General features: G+C 34.4%; 2 protein-coding genes across 2 annotated transcripts; one reads left to right on the plus strand and one right to left on the minus strand.

Annotated features, from left to right (window-relative positions):
• Window positions 1-1408: 1408 nt before the first annotated feature.
• Window positions 1409-6697, plus strand: LOC143531529 (protein farnesyltransferase/geranylgeranyltransferase type-1 subunit alpha-like). Its single transcript, XM_077026806.1, has 5 exons — window positions 1409-1659; window positions 3970-4079; window positions 4976-5096; window positions 5204-5299; window positions 6094-6697. The coding sequence occupies exons 1-5, from the start codon at window positions 1420-1422 to the stop codon at window positions 6547-6549; spliced, it is 1023 nt and encodes a 340-aa protein (XP_076882921.1). The 5' UTR covers window positions 1409-1419; the 3' UTR covers window positions 6550-6697.
• A 2050-nt stretch (window positions 6698-8747) lies between these two features.
• On the minus strand, window positions 8748-10176 carry LOC143531506 (uncharacterized). The gene is made up of 2 exons (XM_077026787.1): window positions 9693-10176; window positions 8748-8909 (listed from the first exon to the last, which is right to left on the minus strand). Exons 1-2 carry the CDS (start codon window positions 10174-10176, stop codon window positions 8830-8832), a joined length of 564 nt encoding a protein of 187 aa, XP_076882902.1. The 3' UTR covers window positions 8748-8829.
• Between the last annotated feature and the right edge of the window lie 16404 nt (window positions 10177-26580).

The following is a 26580-nucleotide window of genomic DNA, read 5'->3' on the forward strand; positions in this document are numbered from 1 at the left end:
AGGTTCGGTATGTCACCGTGCGGCACAACTTTTTAATATCGTAACCCTCAAGTTTCATTATTCAAATGCTAGCACTTAATCTTCGTTAAGTTACATAATCCACCCCACAACTTTTTAAACCCCTCAAATTCCATTAACACTTGTTCACTACTACATAATGTTTCTTAACTGTCCATCACAACTGCTATAACAAAACAACTAGTTAAATAATAATCTTGATATATACTTCACTAAAACTAAAAAGGTTCAACATTTACAAAAATGCTAGATATTAATAAGATTAATATACCATATAAAAGTTATGTGATTCAAAGTATAAAAAAGTTTCATTAGTTGTTGTCAATAACTTTAGCTCAACTAGCATGATAAGAGGGGAAGTGAAAATTTGGCTTAACCCAATTCTAACCGGGCAATTCACCGTAATAAATCTTCAGACTGGCTGTCTGCGAAGATTCGGGCTGGACGAGCCAAAATGTTCGTGACCTACTCGAGACCGGCTCGGGAAAAAGCTCGATTGAGCTGAGCTTAAACGAGCTTGAGCTGGCTCGCGAGCCTGTTATTTATATAATCTTTAATAATTAATATATACAATGTTATATAAAAATAACTATATAATATATATATATATTATGTTGTATATTAAATTTATTTGAAATAATCTATAAAGTTAATTATAAATATACAAAAATTAATTAAAAAATATTAAACAAGTCAAATTCATTCTAACCTGGTTTTTACCAAATGTAGAGTTGTGCGTGGTGCGGTTTTTGGTTAAAACGAAACTGAAAAACCAAAACTTCGGTTTTTGGAGTTTTCAAAATCGTCCAGGTTTATCATTTGAGCTTGAAAATTTTAAGCCAAAAAAGTTGGCAAAAATAATGAATTTAGGTATAAATAATTTTGTTAATAGTAAATAATAGACTATTATACATTTGATCAAAAATATTTGAGTTACAAATTTATTAAATTCTTATAAATTACTTAATATAAAGTATATATATAAACAATTTAGGAATTCAGTTCGGTTCGGTTTTTTTGGTTTTATTTAATGCAAAACCAAAACCGAACTGTTAGTTCGGTATTTTTGACATTTTTGGATTGGGTTTTTTCGGTTTCTTGCACACTTCTACCACAATCGACTCTCAAGTAATGGGTTTCCCCAAAACAAAAGATGATAGACTTGAGCTACCTGCTTTCTGAAATCACAAGCATATGAAGTAAACTTTTACCAATAAATTACTCAAAAAAAAAGAGTAATTGAAAAAAGTAATTCAAAGATAAGTGACAACCGACAAGAATAATATTAATAACCTAAGTCTCTCAACACGACAAACTCCCACCTAGTATAAATACATCACAAATCACACCACAAGGGTACAATAATAATAATAATAAGTTTAAACTCTGTGAATCGGCGGAATGAGTTCCGATGACAGCAACAACAGCCAGCGGGTACCAATAAGCAACCGGCCGGAATGGTCTGACGTGACTCCGGTGGCCCAAAACGACGGCCCAAATCCGGTGGTCCCGATTGCATACTCACAAGAGTTTGCTGAGATCATGGGCTACTTCCGGGCTGTTTACTTGTCCGGTGAACGGTCTGTTCGGGTGCTTGAGTTGACGGCTGAGGCTATTGGTATTAACCCAGGGAATTACACTGTAAGATTATTATTATTATTATTATTATTGTTATTATTATTTGTTTGGGTTTAGTTAATTTGTGGGATTAGGGGTTTTTGTGGGGTTTGCATGGATAAATTAAGTGTTTTTTTATATACTAATTAAATTTATTGTAAAAAAAACATACTAATTTTGAGAAATTAGGGGGTTTTGGTGATTGCATGGAGCAAAATCAGTTGAATTTTGGTGAAAGGAATGAACTTTGAACTACTGAAAACTGTTCGGTTTCGGTTTTGCCTTTTGAGCTTGAAAGTTTTGGGAAGAAACTATTTTTTGCCCAAAATATTGAATTTGGGCTTAAATTGTTTTTGTTGATTATTTTTATTTTTTGTTTTTTACTAGTTTTGAGAAATTAGGGGGTTTTGGTGCTTGCATGGTAAAAAAGGAATGAACTTTGTGCACGGTTCGGTTTGGGTCGGTTTTGGGGTAAAACTAAACTGATAACTGGAACTTTGGTTTTCAGTTTAGGTTTGGTTCGGTTTTAGTTTTGCCATTTGAGCTTGAAAATTTGGGTAAAAATATTTTTTGGCACAAAATAATGAATTTGGGCCTAAATGTTTTTGTGAATTAATAAGTAATCAGTTAATTATTATACATTTGTTCTTTGTTTCTACTTACTTTGTAAAATTTTGGGATTTTAGTGCTTGCATGGATCAGTTTGGTCTTTTGGGCTAAAAACTGAACCAAAAACCGAAATTTCTGGTTTTTGAAATTTTGAAAACAGTTCGGTTTCGGTGCATAGTAAGTATTAACTGTACAATAATATTAGCTCTCTGTTTCCACTTGTTTTGTAAAACTAGGGGATTCTGCTGCTTGCATGGGTCAAAATTATTTTTGAATTTAGGCTGTGTTTGTTTTTACTAATTTTGTGAAATAAGGGGATTTTGGTGCTTGCATGGATCAAAATCAGTTGTTTGAGAATGAATTTTGGTAAAAGGAATGAACTTTATATTTGGGTCGGTTTTGAGCTAAAACTGAAACGAAAACAGACACTTCAGTTTTCGAAAATTTGAGAACTGTTCGGTTTCGGCTATATAATATTATTGGCTAGGTATTGTAAGTAGTAACTATACCTAAATTATAATATCAGGTCTTTGTTTCTAGTTAAGTTGTAAAATTAGGAGACTTTGCTGCTTGCATGAATGAAAATCAATTGAATTTTGGTAAAAAGGTTGAACTTTGATAAAGGGTGTGCATGGTTTGGTTTGGGTCATTTTTGGTCTAAAACCGAACCAAAAACGAATAAGAAAAACGGAAACTTTCGTTTTTCAGAATTTGAAAACCGTTTACCTAACATTATTATTTAGGCACAGTAAGTTGTAATTATACACAAATAATAATATTAAGTCGTTGTTTCTGGTGAATTTGTGAAATTAGGGGATTTTGTTGCTTGCATGGATCAAAATTAATCTTGACTTCAAATTATGTGTTTGTTTTTACTTATTTTGTAAAATTAAGTGATTTTGCTGCTTGCATGGATCAGATTCAATTGTTTGAGAATGAATTTTGGTAAAAAGAGTGAACTTTGATTCAGAGGCGTGCATGGTTCGATTTGTGTCGGTTTTGGCAAAAACTGAACCAAAAACCGAAACTTTGTTTTTTGAAATTTTTGAGAACTGTTCGGTTTTGGTTATTTGATATTATTTTTTAGGTATAACTATACCTAAATAATAATATTAGCTCCCTTGTTTCCACTTGTTTTGTAAAATTAGGGGATTTTGCTGCTTGCATGGATCAAAATCAATTGTTTGAAAATGTATTTTGGTAAAAAATAATGAAGTTTGATCTATAAAAGTAATAAAGTCTGGATCTTTGTGAATTGGTTACTAACATTGGAGAAAAATCATAACTTTATGGTTGTTGGTTGTCAAGTTATTAAGTTATGTGTGAACAAAGTTTTTGGCTATTATTCTCTCCAAGTTAATACACGGTTATATTTATCCCTTTCAGAAATCAGATTTGATAAAAAACTCAAGTTGCATGATTTATAGAAATCGTAAAGTACAACTTCGTATATTGTCGAGTATCGTTATAATGATACCTTATTCAAATATCAAGTTAAATCTGTATGTTTTGAAGTTACCTTATTCTCACACTAGCATGCAAGTATTAGATTTGGCATGCGATAAAAAAAGAAATAATTAACTGTCTTTTTGGATTTTGTTTGAATGGTTGTACCAAGTTGCATACTCTGCTTGATGCTAATAAACTATAGTTTGGTTGTCACTTTTTAAAAATAGTTTTGTTACACAAATTGTTTAATGATGATTTCGGTTTTGTTTTTCACAGGTGTGGCAGTTCAGACGTGTAGTACTTGAGGCTATGAATGCAGATTTGCATAAAGAATTAGACTTTGTTGAACAGCTTGCTAACAAAAACTCTAAAAACTATCAGCTATGGTGAGACAGCATGCATTTGTACACTTCATGTTCCTTTGCTATAAAAATTAGTTTACGAAAATAACAATTACAATCTGGATTGTGAGGGCAGAGATTGTGTGTTTCAGGTGTTAATAAAGGGTGTAAATGAGCCGGCCCGAGCTCACCTATGCTCGTGCTCGGCTCATTTCTGTTTCTAAAGCTCAAGCTCGGCTTGCTTATTATTTTTTAATTAAATTATATACAACAATATAATAAGTATTATTTAGCTATTTTATCATTATTTTATTTATAATTATAGTATTATACTTTATATTTATATATTTACTAAATTAAATAAAAGTGATATAAATAATCAGCTCGTTTAGTCTAAAGCTCATTTATTAAACAAGCTCATTTTCAGGCTCGAGCTTGGCTTGTTTCCAGCTCTAAAGCTCGAGCTTGGCTCTTTTAGTAATTTATGTATACTTTTTTTTATTATTTTTATAGATATTTTAGTTATGATTTTGAATATAACATAATATATATTATTTATTAGTTATTTTATGATAAATTTTATATATAATATAATCACTATATAAATATATATTTAATATATTAATTATTAGTTATATAAATAATAAGCTCGTTTAGGCTCGTAAACTAGCTTGATAAGTGAAGCTTGGGCTCGGGCTCATTTACAAAACAACCTTATTTTTAGGCTCGTGCTCATTTAAGATCGGCTCGGTTCGAGCTTTTACCAAGCCAATCTCAAGCAATTCACGAGCGGCCTGGCTCATTTACACCACTTGCGCTAACCAAAGATAGTAATGAAAAAACTGAAAAATACTTGTATTTGTGCTTTAAATTTTAAATCATCAACTATGAGCCCGCGTGAAATTAGAGTTTGTAAATATTGATAAACGTTCTTATTATAGGCATCATAGAAGATGGGTTGCTGCGAAATTAGGTACTGCAGCGGTCGATGGAGAACTTGAGTTCACGAAGAGGATATTCTCAAACGACGCTAAACATTATCATGCTTGGTCTCATAGACAGGTATTCCTTCGGTTTTAGTTTCCGTTATAAAGGCGTCTTGTGTTAAAAGTTAAAACTTACACCGATTTTTAAATTTTTTATTTATTTATTTATTTTATCCTATTCAGTGGGTTCTTTTAAATCTTGGAGGCTGGGAAGGTGAACTTGCTTACTGTAATCAACTTTTGGCAGATGATATATTCAACAATTCTGCTTGGAACCAGGTGTGCATAAGTTGAGATCTTTATGAATGTGTCGGTTTGGGTTCGGGCTATATTTTATATCTGACGGGTCGAAGGGTAAAGTTTAAAAAACAGCGTAATCTTTAAATCATTTTATTTATTTTTAAAAGAATATTTATTGAAATAATATAAATTTTGTAATCATATTTGACATGTTACATCTAACTCTTGATATAAAAATCTTGAAATCTATATAAATAGATGTATCGATTTATGTATGTGTGTTTAATTTCTCGATATTTCTCAGGCTGGGATTTATAAAAAGCTCGAAACGAGCTGAGCTTTTCTGAGATTCATTGCTCGTTTAGTTATCGAGCCAAAGCTCGAGCCTTGAATGAGAAGCTTGTTTAGGCTCGTCGGGCCGTAGTCTTGTGTATTTATTTAGTTTTACTTTTTTTTTTGGACTTATTGGATTTTCTCAAAAATATATAAAGTAGTTAATTAGTTATAAATGAATATAAATTAATTGATAAAAAATAAACGAGCCGAACCCGAGTCAAGCCTAGTCTAGGTTCGTTTAAGGTTTTTGTTAAAATATATAAAAATACTTATAAATGAATATAAATTAATTGATAAATAATAAACGACTCGAACCTGAGCCGAGCCGAGCTTGAAAACACAACTCATGAGCCGAGCTCAACTCTCTCGTAAGTTAAAACGAGCCGAGCTCGAGCCTAGTCATGCTCGGGTTTGGCTCCAGCTCGTTTCCACCTCTACCTAATATCACAAATTTAAAACCGTCTTATTCTAATTATTCATTTTCATATTTTTCACAGAGATACTTTGTTGTAACCAAGCACCCAGGATGTGTCGAGACGTCACTAGATTCCGAAGTCGAATACGCCATACAATCCATACTACTCAAACCAGAAAACGAAAGCCCATGGAGATACCTCCGCGGTCTCTACAAAAACAACATAAAATCGTTCGTAGCAAATCCCCCAGTCCCGAAACTTTGTCTAACCGTGCTGATTTCCAGAGTCAGCCCGGTTTTCGCTCTTGGGTTGCTGCTGGATCTTATCTCCAATGGTCTTCAACCAAACAGAGATCTGAGTAATGCCATTGAAGCTGTAGTTCCTGAGTCGATCGTCGGTCAAGATTCGGATATGTTGGTGAAGATTTGCTCAACTTTGGAGATTATTGATCCCATGAGAGCAAATTATTGGAGGTTTAGGAAGAACAGTCTGTATTCACAAGCTGCAGCAGGAGTTGCAAATATTAATATCCATTGAAGATATATGAACATGTTTGTGTTTATTCTTTTTTTTTTTAAATCTGTGTCATTTGAGTTTTTGAGTTGTATCAGTAAGACAGCAACTTAATGTAAACTATTTGGTTTGTTTTTTCTGTTTTTGTGTAATGTTTAAGATGAAATAATGTAACTTTATTATTATTATTATTATTTTTTATTTATTTTATTTTTTTAAGTTTGATTTTCTGTTTTTGTGTAATGTTTAGGATGAAATAATGTAACTTTTATTATTACTATTATTATTATTATTATTATTATTATTATTGTTTTAAAAGTTTGTAGCATTTGTTTGTTATAGAAAGAAAAATTTATTTTTACCACCTTTCTAGAGTTTGAAGCTCAAGCTCGGTTTGTGAGTAAAGCCCAAACTTGGAGAGCCCGTCTAACCCTTTTAGAGGCCTAAAACAAAACGAGATTCGAAACCCTTTTTTTCTGACTTTTCAAAGCAAAACAACCAACCACAAATTTGTATTTTCAAAAATGTGTTTGTTGCAAATCGATACCTCAAGGTCCAACAGTGCAAATCTTTGACGAATCGTTCCAAGTGAATCGAAATTGTGTTTAGGGTTCAAAATCGTTTCCACACTGATCTATACGCAAAAACCTTTTTGCCCCCTTTTTTGGACGGTCAACCAAACGTTTGACCACAGGGGTCAAAACTGCAATTAAGTCAGTATGTTTTTAGTCTAATTTTAGTCTTCGGAGGCTCGAAAGCCCTTGCTTGAATTTACTCCGCTAAAACCGGTCATGTAAACATGGCTTGTGAGTAAAATTTTCATATCTAAAGCTACTTAAATACCATTATACATTTTTGAATTAATGTGGATTATTTTTAACAAGAAACCATTTTATAGTTTATACATCACTCAGAAATATATACTTTCACACACTTATATAAACCAGTAAATTTGTACCAAAACATTGTAATCAGATGTCAATATTTTTTTAACTAAATAAAAATCCATTCAACTGCATCATTATTTTCAGACAATGGTAAGTTCAGCAGCATCCGCGTCATCTTCTTCACGCCTGCAAGGCTGCAATTAACCGAAACACATTTCATCCGACTAACAACATACTAAACATAAGTTTAAGCTGCATTTAAAGAGTTAAAACAGTTGTGTTATGTTTTAAATGTGTTTGCAAAAGATTAATGCATTTTGAAATAAGATAAAATTACTAAAGCTAGGGGCAATTTGGTAATTCTACATTTATCTAAATAATCAGTATGCATTTTAAAACAGTTCATGGGTGCACCATTGTTTGTTAAACGCGTCATTGCGTTTTAAGTGTATCGTTATAACTAGTTTAGACGTACTGTTATAATCTGACAACTTAGAAATTAGAATCATTATTATAAGTTTATTACTGACTTAAATAATGCTTAATATACTTTCCAAAAGTTAAAAATTATAGTTAGGTAATAAAGAGTAAAATTGGATTCTATATTAATCTAAAAATAAAGGCCAACTATTACTAGTAAGTAGTGACTTACCAGCATCTAGGCCAGTAAAAAGGAACCGAACGAACACGAATAAATGCAACTTTAAATGAACACGAACATTTACCAAACACATATTTTGTGGTCGTGTTTGTTTCTTTAATAACTGAACAAAGATAAACAAACATAAATGAACACAAACAAACATAAACTAACATATATAAACACACTTAATGAACAAAAATGAACAAATATATAACCATATATAAATAACTCTTCCAGATAATGTTTAATTATTTGCTATTAATACGCAAACAAATTAACATAAATAAACAGACATAAATAAACGAACGTCCATGAACATAAATGAACAAACAAAAACATGTGTTCACGTTCGTTTAATTAAACGGACGCAGATATTTTGTTCATGTTTCTTCGTTTATTAAATAAACGAACACGAACGAACTCCCCGCTGAACAGTTCAGCAAACGTTCGGTTCGTTTACGGGTAAAAACTTTTATTTCATCAATTTTGGCCTTTTGGCTATTACAAGAACTTTTATTACATCAATATCTTTTTGGTCTTTTGACTATTACTGGTAAAAACTTTTATTTCATCAAATTTTGTACTCCAAACTACAAAGTAGTTACATCATAAATGATACAACTAACAATTTTCTGTTAAATATTTACAGCCACATCCTCCTCCTCCTCCACCGCCACAGGCCCGCCGTCACCGCCATGGTCAACAAGTCAATAACAGTCCATTTATGCAAGATTTGAATATATGCATCAAGTTGGTGCATAAATAAAAAATCTTTTAGTTGCATAGTCTAACTGTGCAAGCCACTGCTTGTGCCCAATACTTGAGCCTTGCTTTCACTTCCTCAGGATGATCACCTACACAAATTTAATATAATTAAAATCAGTGTTTTATAACATAAAAATATGCATATTTGGTTGTGCTTTAGCTAGCAAAAAAAAAAAAAAAAAAAAAAAAAAAACCGAAACCCGAACCCGAAACATTTTAGACAAATATGTGACTAAAAGTTTTAAATTATGGTTTTAAAATTTTTCACGGATATGGTACTAGGCGATACCTGATCTGATCACCTAAAACCCACATATCGGTTTACCCGAACTATATACATAAATATTTTCTCTACTTTGTCCTTGGTAACAAGGTTAACAAGGTTGTCAGTTCAAATCCCGAGCCCACCCATGTTTTCGTCACACTGTGTGTTACGTCAGAATGTTATGCTCTGGTGACGACACAACGACTGTCAAGTGACAGTTGACAGTATGGTTTCCCGGGAAACGCCCAAGCCAAACTCTGAGGCCAGCGTAGGTCCTTGACAATTCAAAACCCCGAGCCCACCCAGGTTTTCGTCCCACCGTGTGTTACGTTAGAGAGTTATGCTCTTGTGGCGGCACAACGACTGTCAAGTGGCAGTCGACGGTATGGTTTCCCGTGGAACGCCCAAGCCAAACTCTGAATCCAGCGTAGGCCCAGCTAAGAACCAGCGTAGGCCCGACTAAGAACGCCCAAGCCAAACTCCAAACCGGTAATTTTGTAGTTTTTATATTTATAATTTATTAGTTAATAAATTTGTATAACTACTATAACAACAAGATATGTATTTAATATTCCCGATAGCTGACGGGTAATTAAAGAAGACTCACCAGGACTAGAGATCTTCCAACTAGCAACCGGAGCCGGAGGCGGTGACGCAGTTTCATTAACTGATTCCTCGGCTAAGGACAACGGCGTATCGGGCGACTTATGTTGCTCATCTAAAAACTTTTGGCTCATGGAATAACATAACTCAAGCGCGGGCAAAGTGTTACAAAGCTCGGGAATCTCATCGTAACTAAACCTGAAGCCTAATTCGAAACACCCTTTAAGTTCATCAAGGTCTTCGTCGGTTAAACTTTTCGCTCGAACAAGATCATCTTCATCTAAGGCCTCTACATAGCCTTCAAGAAACACTTGGGTTTTTTTCTTTCGAAAAGTCTTTTTATTTTTAGACCGTGTGTTCAATACCTTATCTCGAGTTTCCTGACCAGTTGATGTATTGTTTGGAAACTCGAGCCTAGGGTATTGCTGGTCTGAATTAAAGATCCTTTGGGATATTGTTGATATGGTCTCATATGAACAACTTTCCATATTAATGTTTGTTGTTACTATTTGTTTTTGGGTTTGAAAAGTGGTTATGTGAAATAAAAGAGTTAGGTTTTATAGACTTTGGAGACTTGTCATGATATGTTATTGTTATGTATGTATGGTTGTCATGCATGCATGATGTATGCATGATAATAATGGATTTTTAATGTGCATGTGGGTGATGTGTGATGTGTCAAATCCTATATTTTCATAAACACCCCTACACTTTAAAATTCGGGTTAGATCATGTCCGGTTTTTTATTCGGATGTTTCTTATTTAGTTTAGAACTATGAAATTGTTTTAACTGGGTATCGGTTTGGTTTCATAGTCAAGTGCATTAAAAGTGATAACTCGTATTTAAGTAACTTTGCTTCTTCTTTTTTCGGTGTAATTTTTGAAGGACTGTTTACTTTTTATTCTACATGTTTTACACCAAATCGTAAAACTATATCATAATCAAACTATTAGTAACTGTTACATTTTATTCGGTTTTAAAAATAAACGATTCGGCTTAGATTTTGGATGTACAAACACCGTCTCTAATGATTTGACCTGAAAATCGTTAAGTCTGATTTATTATATGGTTAAATGGGTAGTGTTATTCAACCCACGAATATTGTGATGTGTTTGGGTTAATGTTTCATTCTACATGGTGTATTAATCATAATGAACGATCTTAATTTCACGTATTATGGACTTCGTGTCTAGTCACTATTGTTCAAATATAGCGAACGTGAATGTCGCAAAGTGTACGAGCAACGCGTGTAGGTAACAAACAAGTTATATTTCAAACAAACAAATTAAGCTAAGTTTATATTTGCAAGTTCTAACAAAAAAAACAATACATTTATGATTGAAACTCGTATCTTATAAATATTTATCCAATTTTAATTTTAAACGGAATCACATTATGAATACTTTATCAAGTATAATAAATCAATTCATACTCACTCTCTTTATTAAGATGATAGAAATTAAAGTGTATATGACTAATAAATTAATTTTTGATTATTTTAATACCAGCTTTTTATATTCTGTCACCAATTAATCAAATTGGGCTTTTAAAATTAAAATAGTTTGATCTGGTGAACCAAAACAATGAATCACAAAATCGTTATATATTATAAAAAATCGTATACATGTTTATTAAATATTTAAATATAATATCTTCATATCTTGCATATCCAATGCCATATTTGTCTCACCTACTAACTAAAAAAACTAATTGAATTGATATTTTATTTTATACACATTACATTGATTGTTAATCTTTTGATCCAAAATCCATGGGAAATCATATTACATCACACATCTTGATTCAAATATTTACAAAAATAGATAAATGGTGTTTTTAATGAGCCGGGCTGACTTGTTCGTCAAAACGTGATTCTTAAAGTTATATTGGATGTCGTAGTTTGAGTTTAATCCTAGCTTGTAACTTGTTTTGTACCCCAACTCCCTAAGGGCTAGTTTTACTAACACAAATTGTAGCTCGATATTAAATTAGGAGCACGGAGAATGACAAGATGACTAATAACACCGCCAATGAGTAGAATCTTCGTTCTAGCACCATTTCCGAGATTCAAATCAAGCTACCGAAGTTTTGATGGCAACATGATAAAATAGACAAACCCAATCGATATGTCAGCAAACTTATGTAATCACTTCACATCATCTAATATTATTAGTATAGCCGTAGACACATTTCTTTACACGGGTACTTGGGTAGTAAATAATTATAATAATATTAAAAACTATCTTAATATAGTTTTTCACCAACATATCAAATAAACAACCAAACCTAATGCTATTGTATGGTAAATTTTGATATATAAATGAATATACCAATTTCTAATAACAATCAAATATGAATACTTGATGTATGTGACAAGTCTAAAAACATAACTATGTAAGAAATTAAAGAAATATGTATTATTAATATTATTATTAAACTTGTGATTTTGATAATATTAAAGACAAAAAGTGTTGTGTATACAATATTAATAATATTATTTAAGACAATTATAGAAAACGATGGTTTGATTATTCAGTCACAAAGTGAACAAAGTAAAGCATATAACATACAACGTGGCATAGAAAAAGAATACGCCTTTATGATTTATGTAATAAAATATATAAGTTACATGTCGGCCATAGGTGATAGTGTGATACGTGTCACATTTCATATTCACAAACGGGTCGGGTCTTTTGAAGTGGTCCATTATGACAGCTCATCAGATAATGGATTGATGTTGACACCATATATATCATGTAATCATGTGTATACATATTATGATATTACCATTGCATATCATGTTGCATGATTATAGTCCTAATATCTCTTTAATTAGTGTTAGAAACTATTCTCAATATTTGTGTGAGTTATTCTAGAGACAGCCGACAACCGTCTATATTGATTTTGGCATTCCTGATCTCACTCATCCAATAACATTATCAGGAAAGAAACCAATCATTGATCTTTTAAAGAGTTTGAACTTGAAACTTTAAAGAATTAGAAATCTCATATCTTAACCATCGCTTAATGACATTGGAGTATTGGAAGTTTTGCACAGAAGGCAAGTTACATTTATTTATATTAACTATTACATTTTTATTTATATAAGACATTTTGTTAAAAGAAATAATTTATTTATATTTTTTTTATAAATCTATACTTGAATACATTTTTTTAAAATGTTAGAAAGATAGAAAATTCTTATGGGGTCAGTGCCAAAATTTTATGGGTCTCGACAGGATCTTAACGGATATATTAATTTTCTCTTTTTTTTTCATATGAGACGGCCGACCATATTCAGTACGCTTGGATATGCCCCTGCTTTTAAGGATAAAGCACCTTATAAGATAAAATCATGAAGCTATATAACACATAATAACATTCGTGGAATATTTCCATGGGTTTGAAATCTGATTTAATTGCGCTAAATTTCTCATAGTGGTGAATTCCTCTTCGATGGTGTTTTTGGGTGAATCAAACTTGGATCGTCAAAATCAATGTAAACAGTTGAAATCCCGTCTTATAAAGACCCAGTCAGTGTATTGAGGATACTACCGGTCCAAACACTAAAAAAAACAAGTATTTGTTGAATTTTCTATTTTGTGTATCATGGATAAAACATAACATTTGATGATATTTAAGAAAATTAATAATAAATTAATAATTGATGTTTTGTTTGATAGAGAAGTTGAGGGATGTGGTGATGTAAATATGTAATTGAGACCATAGAAAATGGTTGACACTTACGAAAGAAGAAGAGACAATGAAAGATCCAACAAACGTTACAAACAAACCATCTAGATCATCTATAATCGACGAAACACGAAAACAGTCACATCTGGTTTAGAAACATTATAGACAAATCCTGAGATACTTTCTTCTTCTATCCTCGCCCCTCTCCAACTATTCCCAGAGATAGTTTGTGACAGGCATCTATAGTCACAAATTTTACATTATTTTTATGTTAGCTTTAAGTTACGTTGATCATAAGCATATGCAATATCATATCATTTACTGATTTAGTAAGTTTGACGCTTTTTAGAGTTGAGTGCCAGTATTTTGAAAGTTTATAAGTTGGACCATGCCAATCGATTCGATTGAATAAATCAAGTATTCTCGATGCTATAGTATAGCTACGAGTTAATGAATTTTATTATTCATTAAGTTATATAAAATATGCGTTCTTAACAACTTTATATTATATGTCTAGTATTTCATAAGTTTATTATTATGATATTATTTTCTAGAAAACGAGAGAATAAATATATTCATGAAAAATTCATAGTCGTGTAATTTAATATCTATTTATAATATAGCAAAAATAATAAGATATTTTGTCTATTTCTATGAAAGTTAGTGATGAAGGCTTTATCCGATATCCATATAAGAACAAAATATGTGCATATATCTTATCAACTTGATAACCACAGTGTCAAACTCTCACCACATTTGCGGCTGTGCCGGTTATTTTTTATGTTTTATGTGTTTTTCAACTAGAGGTGTAAATGAGTTAAGCCATTGTAAAAACTTAAAAAGCTGAGCTTTCCTGAGCTTGGCAGATCCAGAGTCTCAAAGAAAGCTTGTTTTAGCGTTGTATGAGAAACTTGTTTAAGTTGTCGACTGTTATTCTGTTAATGAGCATTGTGTATGTTTAAATTGTATTTTTATTTCACACTACTCAGGCGAGCTTGAACTGAGCTTTATCTCATCAAAGGTACTGCACAAGCTTGAGCCGAGCTTAGAGTAATTAAAGTTTTTAACAAATTATATAGACATGAAAAAAAATGTGTATAAATTATTAATAATAAATAAATGAGCCAAGTATGAGCTTGAAAAAATAACTCAATAAGCTTTTAAAATAACAACTCATGAGTAAAGCTTGAACTTTAGAAAAAGAATTAGAAACGGGCCAAGCTTCGAGGTCTTGTAAGTCAAAACGAGTTAAGCCTAAAACTGAGCTCAAGCTTAAAAAATGAAACTCATGAACCGAGCTCGAAACAAGCTAACCTTGAGCTCTTATAAATTAAAAAAAGCGGAGGCCGACTGCTCGAGCCTAGTTGAGCTCAAGCTCGGCTTGTTTACGATTACATCGACCCGTTTAAAAATGTGAATATTATAGGCCCAAAAAAAGAAGAAGCTTCTTGACGATATATAGGCCCAACAACACAGAAACTGATACTTTAGAGTTGGTTTTGATAACACACGATTATTATGAGCCCGAGAATCAAGTAAAGGTGGTGTCCGTACCATCACTCCACTCATTCCCACCATTACCATTACCATTTGTATTTTGTAATGCAAACGCGGGAAATATATATCTCTGTATTCATATTAATAATATCTTTAATAATATCTACTACGGCGGTGCAGGTGCAGGTGCAGGTGCAGGTGCAGGTGCTTTGCTTCCTCCTATCTATCTGAAAACCTTACCTCCACGTCATCAATCACCACCAGGTACGTACGTATTACGAATTAGCTTTCATTACGTACTTACTTATCGATCGATTACTATTTGCAGTTATTATACGTATGAAATTGAAGCTACGATGTGCATGATTAATTCATTCATTCATTCATACGATTATTATTATTATTATTATTATTCAAAACTGATCTCAATTTTTCAACAGTTAATTAACCACGCGAATTGAAGATGAAGAAGTAGTTAGGTTTCCACCGGATCTTCACGTTTCAGGTACTATATATTATTAAGTTTTCATTACTGATCGATCGATAACTTGCAGTTGTTGTAGGACATTAGAGCTACAATTTGCATGATTAATTGTTTCATATGATTATCGATTTACAGTTTTTTCTCGCCTAAATTGATCTCAGTTTGTTAGAATCATATGATTATTGGTAACTTGAAGAAGTTGAGGGAAATTAGAGCTACGATGTGCGTGATTGATTAATATGACGATTATCGCTTTACAGTTTTTCTCTCCTGAATTGATCTCAGTTACATTTATATAGTTATCGTTTACCTTCAGTTATAATATAGGAAATTCTAGCTATATTGATGTGCATGATATTTATATGATTATCGATTACTTGCAGTTGTTTTAGGATATTCGAGCTACAATGATGTGCATAATTATAATTGATTTGAGATGATTATAAATGCAGTTTTTACTCTCTCAAATTGATCTCAGTTGTTGCTAGATTTAATAATCTTTTTCAACAATCAACCAGACGCACGCCAATCAAATATATTTGTTACAAAATTTTAGTTTACAAAACTGCACGCTCAGACGAGCTTCTCGTTGCTATTAAAGTGATAATTTCTCTGATATTATTGTTTATTTAACTGCACAAAGTGCCTCTATGTTCAGATTAGCTTCTGATTTCATTCAAACAAATCATTTTCTTCATATTCTAGACTAAATTTGTTGAAATAGCTCAAAACGAATCGGAAAATTATTATAGATGCAGATTTTCACTCTCTCAGTTTGATCTCAGTTGTTAGATTTAATAATGTTTTTCAACAATTAACCACGTGAATCGAAAATATTTGTTAAATTTGTAGTTTACAAAACCGCACGCTCGTTCCAGTTGAAGAGATAATTCCACTGATATTTTCTTTATTCAACTGCACAAAGAGACTCTAAGTTTAGATTTGTTAGAAAATACAAATTGTAGGATCAGTGTGACATCATTTCCTATTTATGGAGATTAGGACAGCAAGGAAATCAAGGACCGTTGCATACTCATTAAAGAGTATTTCCAGTTTTTATTTTTTTGATTGCATTTCCTTATTTATGTTTAAAGGACCATCTATTTATATGGTACATTTTCTCCTTGTAAAAGACATCTTAATATATCAATACAATTCACTTTCTGTATCTTTTCTACTGCCAAGAAGATTAGCTTCCGATTTCATTCAAACAAATCATTTTCTTGACTAAATTTGTTGAAATAGCACAAAACTTAAGATTTGGGAAAAGATGTATATGTATACTTTAGTTGAAATGGATCATAAATTCATAGATCAATTAGTATTTACTGTTTATTTAGACATCTTTAATAATCATTCATCTACTAGTATTTGTAGTTCTTCAAACAATTGTTTTTAATGACCTTTGTTCTGGAAGTATGAACTAGTAATAGTTTGAAAGTCATCTGAACTTTATATATTAATTATATATTTGACCAAATGTTGGCAATCTTCTTTGTTGACCTGTTCATTTCTGTTGAATTGGCAGTTAGTGTCCTTGGTCAATCAGACTACCAATTCAGTTTCATTAACTTATTTATAGGCAACCGTTTGAAACCGCCATTAACTAATGAGTTCAGCGTGTTGTTTACTTGTTTTGATCCCCAAGTTTGGCTTTTTGTTCTTTGCTGTCATCTTGCAGGCTATTCCTACTTTACAGTTTTTGTTATTTGTTTGGAATACTAACAACGTTTTGATTCACAGTGTCCATTATCATGGTGTGCGTTAGGAAGAATCTAAAAGTTCATACACAAGAACTTGACATTCATGAGTCGGGGCCCGTTTTCAAATCCAGATTCAACACTTTCAAGAAAAAAAGTGAGGTTGAAGATGGTGAGTTTGAATTTGCTATTAATTTGAGGAAAGAAGAATTGCTAAATCATGACAACTGCACATGGTTATCAATTGGTGATGTATCAACTCCATCATCATGTTTTAAAGATAACGGTTTATTCGGTTACACAGACCTCAAGATAGATGCATGGTTCATTTCCTTATTATCAACTGATCAATCACCAACATCTGATACACTTTTCAATACAAAAACCACGTTTTTTGATGGTTCCCGAGCGAATCCGATGGAGGAAGCATACTTAATTCTTGATCAAATGAAAGTGTTGGATGAATGTTTGGTTTTTCATGAGAATTTAGAGGAGGAAGAAGTGGCTTCATCACTTTCATGGCTTGAGAATGAGTCATCTGATAGCTTTCAAGAACAGACTAATGATCAAATATTGGACACAAAGTCAAAGTCAAACTCAAAACGGGCTTTTTTCGATAGCAATGATGTAAACTCACTGATTTCTTCAGCTTCTAGCTTTGACCAATCATCAAAAATTAGTGCCGAAAATCCACTTTTCTGGTCGTTTAACTCGACCTCTGATTCAGATTCAGAAAATAAATGGGACTTTTTCGATATGTCGCCTCGTAAGAAAGCTGGTAACTTAACAAAAAACATGAGCATTTTAGCCACAGATACAAAGTCAAAGTCAAAACGGGCTTTTTTCGATAGCAGTGATGTAAACTCAATGATTTCTTCAGCTTCTAGCTTTGATCACTTATCCGATATCATGGATTCTGAAGAAATTAGAACTGAGAAGCCACTTTTCTGGCCGTTTAACCCGGCTTCTGATTCGGATTCAGAAAATAAATGGGATTCTTTCGATATGTCGCCTCGTAAGAAAGCTGCAGAATTTGACAGTTTGACCAAAAAGTATGACAGAAAACATAAAATGGTATTGGAAGATCTTTTGTTAGTAGACAAGTTAAACGCAGACGGTGTGATCATTGAACAAGTATTGGGGCTTGGCGAGTTTGATGGACACGAAGGTATCGAATCCGAGTTTAACAAAGATCACTTCTCAATTGTCTAGATTAGTACATTTCATCACTTTTCTTAAGAAGTCAATACATTTGTTGTTTGTATGGTTGCTAACTAGTAACGAGTCTAACCGAAATCCAACAAAACTAACTGATTGTTTTACTTGTTAGTTCGACAAGCTAAGATCGACTTGAACTCGACTTGAAATACTCAACATTTATATAATAATATTGTTTTGAGCCCAAAACCAGACTCATGCCAGTTCAGTTTAGAACAAAATAATATGTTAAGAACCGTTTTAACACTTATACGCGTGAAGTTAGCCAAGTCAATGAATGAACTTTAAAAAGGGAGTTAAAGAAGTAAAAGTCTAAAACCATTTTTTTTTCTAATTGTATACTTTCTATAAACAAAGACGGAACCAAAGAAAGCCCGAAACTTACATGTAAAATTTCATCCCGTTGGACCAAGCCAACGATTTACATTTTGACCTAATACGGAACCAAAGAAAGCCCGAAGTCTAGAACCAACTTGTTTTAACATTTTATGCATTAACGTTTGTTAGAAAAAAAATGTTTTTTTAATTTTTAACCAAATGATTTGTAACTCTTATCCTTTATAAATTTAATTTTGATTTAATCATTGATTTATTTATAAAAAGAAAAGGACAAAAAAATAAAGTTAATCAATCCAACCCAATCCACACGTTCAGAATTTAACATTATTAATTTTGAAATTTGATGTGAGCCACACTTGTCATCATCCTCTACAATAATGACATTAAATAAACAAATTATATATAAAAAACTCTTTACAATAATTAGATTAATTAACATTAACAAATTACTATAAAAACAACATAAAAATCTTACTCCTAAAAAAGTTTTAACACTAGGGTTACTGCATAGATTGGTAATAATATAACAATAAGTCGTGTTTGAATCACATGTTGAAGTTGACATGAACACATGTATAACATGATTTCATAAATCATGTCAGACACATGAACCATAACTCGAAAACATGGACATTCGCGATTGACACCAATACAATCTAATTTACTCGATTTTGTATCTTTTTTTATGCATGTTAATACTCTAAGGTACCAACATACAACAAAAGTATATATACATATAAAATACTACATTTAAACTATAAAAGCTGTTAAATGATTTTGTTTTATCTTTTAAATTTTGATATAGCATGCCTAGTTAGTGTACCTTATAGATGGCACTAAACACATTTTAAAGTAGTATAACCTTAAATGGGTCAACTCACGAGACTATGAGGTCAATCCAAACATGACTTACGTTTGTATGACATTTTATGTCAAGCCACACATTCACAAGTTGTTTAGTGTTTACAAAACACATGTATAACAAATCACGTGTCAATTTAGGTAAGCGTGAAGAGGAAAAAGATTAGCGTAAACAAAAGTGACTACGTTATTCATGTTGGTTCACCATTTTGCACAAAAACACATGCCATATTATGCCCTTGTGGTCCCACTTATCTACCACCCAATCCAACCACGATCACACTGATTCAAGGACAAATACGACATTTACATCAAGCATTCTTCAAATCCAAATCATTATGATACGAGCCATGGTATTAGTATTTCATAGTCAGAGATGAGATGACCAGTTCAATTACCAGTCCCGCTATGTAAAGATGTAACATGTGTTGAATCCAGAAGGGTCGCATTTATGAACGGAATAATGAAGAACGTAATTACTAATAACTATTAACAAAAAATGTTAGATCCGGACATATCATACATCTGAACGAGTCAACCACTCGAGCATGCAATATTAAATAACCAAGCGCACAGTCTGGGCGGACACCGAATTAACGATCCAGACAAATTACGCTTCTTACACAACCGGTACAACACCTATTACTAGAGGTGACAATAGGAGTGGGTTGGGTTGGATTTGGGTGATGGGTTAGGATGCGTATGGGTCAGGATGGATATGGGAGGATGGATTTTTAAAATAGAGGGTTATGATAGATATGGGTCAAGATGGATAAAACTAATCCATCTTGACCCAAGTGAAGGTTGACATACAAAGGGTTTTAAAAACCTCTCAAAAGAATATTCAAAAAAACTATTAAAAAAATAATAACTCAAAATATAAATAAAAAACGTAAAATATAAAATAACTAAAATGTTTCCCCCATCCTCCTCGTTCATAAACAAAACAAAAAAAAAACTTTTTGTTCCGGTTCAATTTCGAGTTTTTCGTGGTTTTTTTCGGTTCGGTTTTGTTTTTTTTTTCATTTCGGTCGGTTTCGGTATCTGCTCGGTTTCAATGATTTCGGTTTCGATTTCTCGGTTTTTACGGTTTCAGTGTTGTTTTGTTTTAGTCAATTTTTTCGGTTTCATTTCGTTTTTTTGTTTCGTTTCGATTCATTTGTTTTATTTTGGTCGGCTACGTTTCAGTTTTTTTGTTTCGTTTTGGTAAGCTTTTTGATTGCATTTCGCTTTTTTTTTTTGTTTCGTTTTGGTCAGTTTTTCAGTTTCATATCGGTTTTTTTGTATCGTTTTGGTCGTTTTTCTATTTCGGGTTAGTTTCGTTTCAGTTTTTTTGTTTCGTTTGTCGGTTCGGTGTTTTTGATTCGTTTTGGTCCGGTTTTTAAATTGCATTTAGTTTTTTTATGTTTCCTTTTGGTCAGTTTTTCAGTTTCAATTCGTTTTTTTTTGTTTCGTTTCGGTCGTTTTTCTATTTCGGTTCAGTTTCGTTTCGGTTTGTTTGTTTCGCTTTGGTCGGTTCAGTGTTTTTGTTTTGTTTTGGTCAGGTTTCAGTTGCATTTCGCTTTTTTTTTGTTTCGTTTTGGTCGTTTTTCTATTTTGGTTCAGTTTTGTTTTGTTTTTTTGTTTTATTTCGGACGATTCGGTGTTTTTGTTTCGTTTTGGTCGGTTCGGTGTTTTTGTTTTGGTCCGCTTTTCAATTGCATTTTGTTTTTTTTTTGTTTCGTTTTGGTCAACTTTTCGGTTTCATATCGGTTTTTTTGTTTCGTTTTGGTCGGTTTTCTATTTCGATTCAGTTTTGTTTCGGTTTGGTCGATTTGGTGTTTTGTTTAGTTTTGGTTAGCTTTTCGGTTGCATTTCGCTTTTTTTGTTTCGATTTTGTCAGTTTTTCGGTTTCATTTCATTTTTTTCATTTTGTTCGTTTTTCTATTTCGGTTCAGTTTCGTTTTAGTCAGTTCGGGGTTTTTGTTTCGTTTTGATCGTTTTTTGGGTTTCGGATGAGTTATGTTTCGCACATGATAGTTTGGGTATTTTGAAATAGATAAATTTTGGATAACTTGATATTTTGTTTTGACCCATTTTAACCTATAAATGAAACTCACTTGTATATTTCAACCCATCCTGACCCTCTTGAAAAATTTTTATGATCCATCCTAACCCATTTTACTTTTAAAGTTTATTCATCTTAACCCAAAACAACTCATTTGGGTTGGGTTTGCCACCCTTACCTATTACTATACCTTTAACACCATGCTCCATCGCCAAAGCAGAATCACCATGTCGTGTATCAGAAAAAGGCATGAACAATGAAATTATTTAATGCTCATACGAATAACATCACTACTATAAATACCATTCCACAATCAGATTCATATGTATTCACTCCGTACTTAATGCTCTCGTATACGTGTACTTTCACCAAAGCATAACATGACGGTAAACAACATTACCACATGGCAATAGAGGCATAATATGTGAACCGTCAAATTTGGCCGTATTTGACCTTTGACCAATTAGCCCAAAATTACTCAGTGAAGTGAAGACTAACGATTAATTGGGAATTAATCGACGCCTAGTCGAGATTTTTACAACTACCTACATGACGGTCACGTTTACGTTTTTCAGTTTTTAATTAAACTTTATGAATTATGAATGATTACACACTCTAGAATCGAATATTCCAAGTGATTGTGTTATTGGTATTTTGTTTTGACTTTGAAGGAAACCCCAAATTCAAAAACCCTACATTTATTATTATTATTATTATTATTTCTCACCAATTATTATTATTATTATTAATTATTATTATCATCTTCAATTGATCATCAACGCATCCTAATTTGATTTCCGGTACGTCAATTTAATCAATTCTCTCTCGCCACTCTTCTCACACCTCTTTCTCTTTTTCTTTCTCTTTCTCTTTCTCAAAGTCTTTTGAGCTATTGATTGTTAAATCTTTAACAGGAAGAGTTTATTCAACTAAAATAACCCAAATCCTATTTTCACTTATTTTGAAGAAAATAGTTTGCCCGCCAGGTGCTCGACAAAACGCCTCAATGAAATAATCTTTGTTTTTTGTGTTTTGAGGAGGGGAGGGCAACGGGTGGTTGCTCTCCTCCTTCCTTTTTGGTTCGGGTGTTCATTTCTCAAACTCAACTCGAGTTTTGTTTTATTATTATTTTTCTTGGTGTGGTACGTGGCTACCGGGGTGTTTTGTGGGTCGGGGGTGGTATGACCGGGGCTATTGAGGAGGTTGTTTGGCCGTGTCCGTTTAGAGGCTTCCACTGTTGCCCGGATGGATTACCGGGGTCCAAGGGGGTTCGATTGGCCGCACATATTAAGCGGCTTCATTTGTCATCGGATGACAAGAAAGAGACCTTACGGGAGGCGATCTCGACAAATTTGGATTTGTTTATTTCGGTTGGTGAGGCTTTAAAGGTCTCGCGTAGGTGGATGTGTGGAGCGTGTATGGAGTCACGTGCTCTCCGTCGGGGGTGCCATCATGATGACGGGTCGGTCTGGTACAAGCGTGTCATGGGAGATGTGGAGGAATATATAGTGGGGATTGCGAAGCCACATGTTGGGAGGGAAGTTGTCGCGGTGGGAAGGGTGGAGGTGGATGTAGCTCTCCTTGAGCGTGTCTTCACTCTTCCTATTACGACTGTTAAAAACATTCCTCATAGTTGTCGTATGGCTTTTTCCCAAGCCTTAGTGGGTGCTCTGGGTAAGGTGGCGGCTATGCCAGAGTCTGTTGAGGCGTGGGTGAAACTGTTGTTGTTACCACGTTGCACCTTACGAGTTTTCAGACCTTCTAATCGTCAGCAACGCAGGTTTGGCAATAGAAAGTCTGAGCAATGCCGAATTATTCAACGGTCGCTATCCGCTTGGGGTGATCGTGACGGTTTCTTTGAGCTCCTTATATCGCTTTTTAACCAACCCCTAGGAGATGCCTCGGGTGGTGATGCGTTTGTACCCGAGTCTGACAACGCCGGGTTGGGCGCCAATGTTAAACAATATTTGCGAAAAGTTGCGGACGGGCATTTCACTGTTGCGGTCAAGGTATTATGCTCTTCAGGGGTTGCACCTTTCGGTAAGGATACTTTGAACGCTTTGTTGCCTAAGCATCCCATCATGGCACCTCCGATTATGTCTGCTTCCTTGCTTTCTGAGTCTCCCCTTGTCGTGGACGTTGATAGTGTGCTTGGGTGCATTAAGTCTTTCTCTAAAGGGACTTCGTGTGGGCGGGACGGTTTGCGAGCCCAACACATTTTAAATGCGTTGTGCGGAGAGGGGTCTCCGATTGCGGATGGTTTGCTCAAGGCTATCTCTGCGGTGGTTAATTTATTTTTGGGGGGAAGGTGTCCTAAGGTGTTGGCAGAGTTTGTTGCGTCTGCCCCACTTACGCCGTTGCTTAAACCGGACAATGGGATTAGACCTATTGCCGTTGGGGCCATTTGGAGGCGGTTGGTCTCTAAGGTGGCTATGAGGGGTGTCGGGAAGGAGATGGCTAAATACCTCGGTGACTTTCAATTTGGGGTGGGAGTCCCCAGTGGGGCAGAGGCCGTGCTTCATAGCGCGAACAGGTTTCTAAATCAGTTTCATTCGGATGGGTCATTGGCTATGCTTACTGTTGATTTCTCCAATGCCTTCAACTTAGTAGATAGGACGACCCTTCTACATGAGGTTCGGAGTCGATGTCCTTCCATTTCTCTTTGGGTGGATTTTTTATATGGGCAGTCGGCTAGGTTATATGTGGGTGATACTTTCATTAAATCCACCACTGAGGTTCAACAGGGGGACCCTCTTGGGCATCTCCTTTTTGCCTTAGCTTTGCACCCACTTGTTCACCAAATCAGAGATCGGTGCAAGCTTCTCTTTCATGCTTGGTACTTGGATGATGGCACGATTATCGGGGATACTAGAGAGGTAGCCAAAGCATTAGATATTATCAGGTCTGAGGGGCCTCGTTTGGGTCTTGAATTAAACGTTAAGAAAACAGAGTTATTTTGGCCAACATGCAATGGGGTGAAGGCACAGGAGGGGTTGTTCCCTTGCGGGATTGGAAGGCCGGTGCTTGGCGTGAAACTCCTTGGTGGTGCTGTAAGCCAGGATGCGGGGTTTATCAGCAGTTTGGCTATGAAAAGGGCATCTAGCGCTGTGGAACTGATGAGCTGTCTCCCAAGACTTCGGGATCCTCAATGCGAGCTTCTTTTGCTTCGCTCATGTATGGGAATCGCCAAGCTTTTGTTCGGTTTGAGAACATGCCAACCTATTTATATGGGGGAAGCTGTTTCTATATTTGACAATGGTCTTCGAAGGGCGATTGAGGACATCGTGGTTTGTGGAGGTCCGTTCTTTGGGGATCTCCAATGGAGGTTGGCATCACTTCCGATCCGTTATGGGGGGTTGGGTCTCTGTTCGGCCGAGGATGTATCTATATATGCTTTTGTGGCTTCGAGAGCACAGTCATGGTGTTTGCAAGACCATATTCTTCGGGGTTGTGATATTTATGGGTTGGACTCTGATTATGGGTGTGCGATGGATCGTTTACGTACTTCACTTCCAGATTTTGATCTTAGCGGGTTCTCTAATAAGGACACCGCCCCCCTAAAGCCCAACATGTTGTGGCGAGTGCCTTATTTAGTGGAATCGTCAAGAGTTTAGAAGTGAAGTTTGATCTATCCCCTCGCCAAAAGGCGGTGTTTGAATGCCTTCGGGCTCCTCGGTCTGAGGATTTTCTAACGGCCATCCCCATTGAAGGATTAGGCCAACATATGTCGGGTTTGGAGTATCGGGCTATCCTTAAGTACCAGTTAATGATCCCTATGTTCCCGACGGATGAACCTTGCCCAATTTGTCGCAAGGTCTGTTTGGATTCTTTTGGTGACCATGCGGTGCATTGCAAAGAATTGCCTGGCTTTAAATACAGACATGATCTGGTTAGTGATGTTCTTAAATGGGCAGGGATTTCTGCTAAAAAGGAGGCCCCTGTTAACTTTCTCACGGATCCTCTTGAAGGGATGTCTACTTTACGACCAGCTGATATTCTTGTGTTCGGGTGGGCAGGGGGGAAACACGCCTGTGTGGATCTTACAGGAGTGCCTCCTCTTGTTGGGCTCAGGGACCGTGGGTTTGTTGTGGGTCAGGCTGCGTTGAAGGCTGAATCGGGCAAAGTTGTTAAACACGAGAAAGCTTGTTTAGATAATCAACATGTCTTTCTACCATTTGCCTTTGATACATTTGGTTTTCTGGCTCCAGAGGCTGTGAAATTTTTGAGTAGGGTTTAGCGCGTCGTACACGGAACCTCTTTAGCTTCTAGGTCCCAAAGCTTCGTTTTTAGCAGGATTGGCTTTGCTGTTCAAAAGGGGGTTGCGGCGCAGCTTGTTGCCCGTTTGCCTGCCATTTTATTGTAATCGTTTTATAGTAAATTATATAATTTCAATCATCCTGATATTATTATTATTATTATTAACTTAATTTCATGTTTATTGTCTTCAATTGATACCTTTTTATGTAACCTGTTACTGAAATGAAGTCAATTGTAGTAGTTATTGTTGACTTGATGGATTGATTCAATCTAATCGATATCATAACTGTTTATTCGGATTGTTGTAATGGAATCAGTTCGGTTATTAGTTTAAGGGCCTCTTTGTTTGGGTCTTAATGGACCTCTGAATGAATAAGGTAGCGTTTGTTTCAGCAAAATATAACATCTTAACGGCTGAATGGGGCTCTTACCCATTACCCATTCAATTGTTCATAATTAGGGCTAAATTCAATCAGACTATCGGTAAGTTTCTGTTCATCCACATATTAATTTGGGATTAAAACGTGCTTGATATCTCATACCTTGATCTCTGACCTAAAATTTGATTTCAAATGATGAAGAAGGTATATTATTTTCAGATTATCCATACAAACTGTAAATCAAGCTCTTTGTACGCCTCTGTCCTCATCGTAGACCTACAATTTCACATCACAGATTTCAGGTGAATGTTATTTCTTAAATATTTAGCGGGGTAATTTTTCATATGCTTGAGTTGGATTGATGTTTGATTCAAGTAAGAATTATAGGTTATGGCATATGGAGAAGTAGTGATTC

This window comes from Bidens hawaiensis, unplaced genomic scaffold, assembly GCF_021521415.1.
Source record: "Bidens hawaiensis isolate Kalapana, Puna unplaced genomic scaffold, B.hawaiensis_p1.1 tig00009190_1, whole genome shotgun sequence".
Taxonomy (NCBI): Eukaryota; Viridiplantae; Streptophyta; class Magnoliopsida; order Asterales; family Asteraceae; genus Bidens; species Bidens hawaiensis.

Excerpts from the sequence above, each read along its gene's own strand:
- LOC143531506 (XM_077026787.1), bottom strand. The coding sequence starts at position 10,176 with ATGGAAAGTTGTTCATATGAGACCATATCAACAATATCCCAAAGGATC. Across the intron at positions 8,910-9,692 it reads TTGGAAGATCTCTAGTCCTG|GTGATCATCCTGAGGAAGTG; the intron begins GTGAGTCTTCTT and ends AAATTTGTGTAG.
- LOC143531529 (XM_077026806.1), top strand. The coding sequence starts at position 1,420 with ATGAGTTCCGATGACAGCAACAACAGCCAGCGGGTACCAATAAGCAAC. Across the intron at positions 1,660-3,969 it reads TTAACCCAGGGAATTACACT|GTGTGGCAGTTCAGACGTGT; the intron begins GTAAGATTATTA and ends TGTTTTTCACAG. Across the intron at positions 4,080-4,975 it reads TCTAAAAACTATCAGCTATG|GCATCATAGAAGATGGGTTG; the intron begins GTGAGACAGCAT and ends TTCTTATTATAG.